Source organism: Trichosurus vulpecula, chromosome X (genome assembly GCF_011100635.1).
Source record: "Trichosurus vulpecula isolate mTriVul1 chromosome X, mTriVul1.pri, whole genome shotgun sequence".
Classification (NCBI taxonomy): Eukaryota; Metazoa; Chordata; class Mammalia; order Diprotodontia; family Phalangeridae; genus Trichosurus; species Trichosurus vulpecula.
Window position 1 is genome coordinate 27,205,423 of NC_050582.1, and position 6,745 is coordinate 27,212,167.

General features: G+C 51.0%; 1 protein-coding gene across 1 annotated transcript; it reads right to left on the reverse strand.

Moving 5' to 3' along the window:
• Nucleotides 1-2,748: 2,748 nt before the first annotated feature.
• Nucleotides 2,749-3,339, reverse strand: LOC118832480 (ARL14 effector protein-like). Its single transcript, XM_036739792.1, has one exon. It carries the CDS (start codon nt 3,337-3,339, stop codon nt 2,749-2,751), a length of 591 nt encoding a protein of 196 aa, XP_036595687.1.
• Nucleotides 3,340-6,745: the final 3,406 nt, after the last annotated feature.

Consider the following 6,745-nt stretch of genomic DNA (forward strand, 5'->3'; position numbering starts at 1 on the left):
GGGTCAGATGGATACCAGGCCCCTTGGCCCCTTGTCTTCAGGTTGGGCAGGCACCTGGGGAAGCATTGGAGTGCTGCCTTCGTTGTTAAGACAAGGTCCTAGCTGGCTCCCACACAGTCAGACATGACCAGGGAGCTGGGGATGCCAAAGCTGATGAGAGGCTTCTCCATCTGGCAACCATTCTGGTTATCTCTTTTTTTGCTGACTCTGCCTTCCCCTCTGATTTCCTCCCCCAGGCGGCCTTTTACCTGTCCAACATTCACTAGGATTAGGGAAACTATGCCCATAGCAAAGACTGATTGCTCTCAATTAATTATCAGTGGCTTGTCTGGTTCTGGTGAAGGCCTCCAAGTCACAGCAATGGACTGGAATGGCTGGGTACCAGAAGAGATCAGAGAGATCAGAGGAGCTCCCTTTTCTCTTGTAGTTCTGCCGCCTTCGGGGAAGGTGCTTATTGGCATGGATGCTGCTCCCTCTCTTCCCAAAAAACCACGGAATTGGAGAACTGAAAATGCCTGACAAATGGCCATCTAGCCCCTGTGTGGGGAGAACTTTCACTGCCTCATTAATGAAGCCTGTGTGTCTAGTGGAGTGGTTTTGAGGAAGCTGTTTTTCAATACAAGATAATCACTTGTATGTTAGGATCTAGAAGACAACACGGATGTGTTCAATTGGTAAGTGTATGCAGACCCTCTGATAGGACGGACCACCAAAGAAAGAAAAACTACAATAAACACAATACTTTATCAGTAGCTTAAGTGAAAAATGATCCCTCCAGTGATTTATTTAGTAAACAAATGACAGCATGCAGGGACAGCATGAGGCAAAGGCCTTGGAGGCCCCAGCCAGTAGCCTGCTCCCAGAGCCAATCTGGGACACACTCCTCCTTTCCCCACACTTGAGCCCTGAGCAGCCAGTGTTTGCCTGTGAACAATGGGGATTTAGGGAGAACTGCTGGGCCCCCATTTCGGAGAGAGACACAAGGCCTCTGTCTGAGCAGAGGGCACCTTGCCTTGACCACTAGTAGAAAAGATACTTACTGCGACTTCTAGGAAGCAGGTAGATGGTTCCTTCTGAGACTCGGCTGCTGTTCCTTTTCCTTGCACTACTTGACTAATAAAGCTGTATTGCACGTATGGAGAGGTTTAAGTGCTTAGTCATTGAGGAAATAATATAAGTTATATCTGTGCCATCAAGGTAAATTGGCTATAAGAGTGAATCAGGCTTCCCACCCTGCTTGAAAACTTCCATTGCGCAGGACTCCCCAGTACCCAGGACAGCCCTTTCCACTCCCATCAAGGCCAAATTTCCCCCGTTATCTCCAGCCATCCTGCCTGCTTCTGACCCTCTGGGGTCAAAGGGAAGAAGGGTCATTCCTCTCCCATATGCCATCCTCTAATGAGGATGCCCACCCTCGCTTTGAAGAGGTTGAACAGGTCCCATGGCTTGCCCAAGTCTTCCCTTCTCCAGACTCACTCTCCCCCATCCCTTGTTTTACTCCTATGTGGGATCGGGCTAGCGCACCCAACCCCCTCCCTTCTTTGTCCCTCTCCTGTGTCCCTATGGATCTTTGCTGCTCTCCTTCCTCTCCCTCACCCTCCCCCTTTCTGGGTATGTGTCTGTGTATGTGTGTGTGTGTGTGTGTGTGTGTGTGTGTGTGTGTGTGTGTGTGTTGCCCTGGGGGAGGAAGTGAGAGCCTAGCAGTCTCTAACACTGGTGCTGGGGAATAACCAGAGGGGTGTAGCTGGGCATGCTGGGCCAGAGGAGAGGCCTATCCAGAGGAACACCACTGGAGTGACCTTCTCCATCTACCAGGTGCCAACATGGACTAAAAGGAAACTCCTTGAGGGCAGGGACTGCTTGAGCTTTGCCCTTGGCTCCCAATGTTTGCCACCGTGCCTGGCACAGAGAAGGTGCATCCTCCATGCCTGTTGTTCTGAAATGAAGGCAACAATAAATTAACTTCACGAACTTTTTTTATTCTTTTTTATCTGCCGTCACTTTAACAGTATATATTCTTCAATTGTAGAATCTCATAAGTATTTTAAATATATATGTAGATATTTTTCTACTTCATAAACTGCAGAAGAGAGACTCTGAGGAGAGTCCCAGGAGAATCCAGCCTCCTTTAATACCTGCAACAAGAGGAGAGGAAAAAAGCGGTTAGGCAAGTGGTAGTTGTCAGAACGTCCAACTCTAGAACCATAGAAGCATAAAGAAAACAACACAGACACAAGATATGACAGACAGCTACATGACCATCTAGACATGACAACAAATACATGACCAATAGCACTAATTGAAACAGGAAAGAGAATTTTAGGAACCTGGAGAAGAATTCTGGCCTGGCTCTAGGGACACTTGAGGCAGGAAGAGGGCAGGGCAGGAACGACATTCCATCTTCCCTGGAAGAAAATTCTCAAGTTCCAAAAAGTCAGCAGTAGGAGAGACTTCTGTAGGAAATCTCCAGCAAGATGGACACTTGGGGTCCCTTACGGGTGGAAGGCCTTTTGGTTTTTTACCTGCATTTTTAACTGCATCTGGGCCCAGAGTAAAGACATTTGGGAGAAGAGGGTGAGCAAGCTCCCAGGATACTCATGACAATACTGCTGGGGAGCGGCAGGAGTCAGGATTGCCAATCCAGCTCATTCTCCAGGCAGGGAATCTCAGTCAGGAAAAAGACACACACAGAGACACACAGAGAGAGACACACACAGAGTGACACACAGCCACGTGATGCAAGGGCCCTTACTTAGCATGAGGAAATGGGAAGTTGCTAACCACTTCTCCACCCTCGTTGGCAATGGCTTCGTAAATCCACTTCCGGTTGCGGCGGCAGGTGGGCCCACACTTGGTGGACTGGCACTCAGGGCACGGGTAGAAGCAGCCCAGGCAGTCTTGGTCCAGGCAGTCACAGAGGTCTTCTCCATTCAGGTTCAGCCTACCTCTCTTGTCGTATTTCTTCATGCCTTTCTTGCCACGTGGGAGCTTCACAGATACTTGACTTGAGTGGGGGCCAGCTTGGTCATAGGGCCCAGCTTGGCCGGCAAGGCCCTGGGAGCCACCGTGGCCACGGGAACCAGCTTGGCCATGGTGGCTGCCAGTTTGGCCATGGCGGTGGCCAGCTTGGACACACGGCCCCGCTGTACCTCTGCACTTGCCTTCTACCTCCCTGGCAGTTGGTTTCTTCTTCTGGACTCTTGCCTTCTTCTTGGCCTCAACTCTCATCTGATGCTCGTCTTTGACCACCTGCTTCTTGGCCTGCTTGTTCATGAGACGAACTGATCTCCTCACAACCACATCCTCCTTTTTCTTAGACTCTTGGGAATGCCTCATCATTTTCGTTCACTGGAAGACAGCTTCTTTTGCTGCATCGAGTGCTCTTGGAAGTGCCTGCAGGACCTTAGGAAGGACAGTAGGCACATAGGGTCACTAGAAGCAAGCGTATGTATACTGCTGTGGAGGGACACTGGATTCAGGGAACGAGAAACGGCATGGACTGGGGGCCCTGGCCAGGCATGGAGCCGGGGCTAGGCCTCTGCAAAAGCGGGGTTCCTTGAGCACCTCCCCAGGGGGAGAGGGGCCATGGGGCCAACCAGAATGAGGAGGTCACCTGAAGGGAGGAGCCACACCGGGCTCAGGCAACATCTCCTCTCTCCTTTGCTTGTTCTTTCACTGCTCCCCAATTCTCATTCCCCCACCTGGCTTCAGCTCTATACCAGGACCATCAAAGCCAAGGATACTAAGGCCTGAACGGGGTCCCCTGTCCTCTTCACAAATATCCTTTTGGTTTGGGACTCTCTATCCCCTTGTTGCCCTGGTTCCCCAGTGTATGCCATCCATTCTCCCATCCCTGAGGGGAAAGGCAAGCCTAGTGCTTCTTCCTCCTTCTTCCTCCTCCTCCTCCTCTTCATTTACCTTCACCTTACTCCAGTCCTTCGAGGCCATCATCTGGCCCATTGCCAGTGGTCTTCTGGAAGCCCAGTTCTGTAGCCTACAAACTCCTTTCAATCCTTGACCATTTCAAGCAATATTTCTTCCACCCCATTCACTGTAAGGAAAACCTTAGCCATCAGAGCTGTGTGGGGGTACCCATGCTTTCTCTGGGGGAAAGTGGGAGGAAGTGGGCAGAGTCTATCCTGGGACCCAGAAGCCCCAGGCCCTTGGCTTCTCCCCTGTTGAAAGCAGAGCCAGTGGGCTGGGGAGGGGAAGATGGGCTCCAGTGAACGAAGCTGTTAAGCCACCACTGCCACAGGGGCAGGAAAGGAAGATCCTTGTCTCCTAGAATAGAGGCCACATGAGATGAAGAGGCAGTTTGCAGATGAAGCAATAGAAGCTCTCCAGGCAGGCTGGGTGAGGCACTGCAGCTGTCATCTCCCTGTGAAAACTCCCCTTATTCCTCCCTCTGGAGCCTGGCACTTTCTCTGCACTTGAGACTCTTAGAGATTTGCTTACAGCAGAGTCCACACAGTCCCCTAAGGTGGGGGAAGCCCAGAGCAGATTCAAATGGAATTGGGAAATGCTGAGCAGAATAAAAAATAGACTGCAAGGTAGATAATGCTCACTTGTGCTTTTCTAAGTTAATCTGGCCCTCAGGGGACCCTTTCCATTGGAGGTTGAGCCCCTGGCCTCAGAGCCTCCAGAGAGCTGATAGCTTGCCCAAAGCATGACCCGCTTCCCCTCAATATGTGGATGGGAGCTTTGAGACTAGACTGATTTGTTATGAGAGGGCTTGAACTCTGGAATTGGGGGGCAGAAAAGGGTTATAACAAATAGGGAAAATGGTCTAGTTCTTCATCGAAATTAACTTAAGTGCATATGGTCAGAGAGCAGGTTTACATGGTGTGTTCAATCCAATAGGTTGGTACAGGCTGGTGTTTCCATTAGGGGAGTGAAGGGTGGCTGGTGGGTATCACCTGACAGAAAAAAGAGCAAATTTCATTTAAATGCCCAGCTGGGGAAAGAAAAGGTGCAGAAGGACAGGCAGGGCCGCTTTGTCCATGCAATGTCCCTTAAACGCAATACTCTTCCTTCAAAAACACCAGCATTTAACACAAGGAAGACAAGAGTTCAGAACTGGCCTCAGGCACCTCCTAGCTGGGACAATCTGGGAAAGCCATTTCACCTGTCTGCCTCAGTTTCCTCAACTGTAACATGGGGATGAGAATTGCACCTGCCTCCCAGGGTTGTGGTTAATATCCCATGAGCTATTTGTAAAGGACGTTAGTACAGCCTGGCCTATTGTTGGTCGGAATAAAGCCCTGTTTCCTTCCCTTTCTCCTTCCCCTGGGTTGGGGATGGTCAAGTCCACAGGAATAAAGACAACTGAAATATTTACAAAGGGGAGGCTGGAAGCAAGGCTCCCTAACTTCACACTTTGGGATCTAACTCCTAAGGGCAATTTAGCATTTCCTTCATCTTTGAGTGAAAAACAACCTTATTCTGAGAATGGCTACATGGGCTTCACTAGAGGGGCCCTGGGGTATAGTATGACCCCCAAAAGGCTACCAAGGCCTTCCAGGGCCAATGGTCATGGATTCCCTCCCTCCCTCTCTGGAGAAAGGCCCCACCCCTTTCCTCTGGGCCCCTTCATTCAGAATCCTCAGATGCTGACTGAGCCCCCCTCCCCCCATCCCGCCCCAGCGGCAGTAAGCAGGGGCAGGGCTGGGCAGAGAGGCTGGGAGATAGACGCCCCTGCTTGGGGGGCAAGGACACGAGCTCAGGCAGGAGCTTGCTCAAACTGGGACTGTGCCCAGGGCCTCCCCACAAAACAGAGAGCTTGCTAGAGGCCAGAGGGAGATAAGGAAGGCCTTACCAGGACAGTGCACTGAATGGCTCCAGACACCAACAACCCTGGGACCGCGTCTTGCCACCCACCACACCTCGGCTTTAATTCACAAGGGTAACTTGCCTTTGGAGTATTCTGCCAGCTAAGTCTTTGTCTTGGACAAACCTGTAACAAAAACAAACATGGGGGTAATGAGTGGGATTTCTGCCAAACCAGGGGAGCCACAAGAGGGGCCCCTCTCCTACACTAGAGTGGTTCTCAATATGAGAGACCAAAGAGCGTCCCATGGACATGAGTGCACACTCTCCTTGCCGACTCCAAAATCTGCCCATAGTTGGTGCCTCCTCTGTGCCAAGCACTGGGCTAGGTAGGCCCTGGGAAGCTAAAGAGAAGAACAAAACCATTCTGGCCCTCAGAGAGCTTACGTGATGCTGGGAGACAGATACCACCTGCCCTCGGGTGAGGAAAGTGAAAACCCATGTCCTCAGTAGGCATGAGGGATTCCAAACTTTCAGCTCCCAGATGTCCATTAATCAAAGTGCTCAGTCATGAATTCTTTGGGTTCTAAGGTTCTACTTTGTTCACGTAGAGAGCACCGAGCCCTACCAGTTTGTTTTCTAGAAGAGGAAACTGAGGCCCTGAGAGGCTAAATACTATCCTGGGTCACAAACACTTCATTAATTTCAGGACTGAGGCCAGAACCCAGATTTCCTGATTCTCACTTCAATGTTGTGACTGCCTTTGATTGGGCAGATTGACAGGAGTGGTGAATTAGGTCAGGTGGCAGGATGATAGGCATATCTTTTTCTGCCTTGGCCCTGGAAGGATGGACCCTCTCCAGGACCCCTTGAACAGTCTAAGGGCCCACCAGGCCCATGGCCATGTTAGGGGGCTCTTGGCTGCAAGCCGATGCGGACAGGTGGTTGGGGTGAGGAGTAAGGTCCCAGGCAGGGGGCT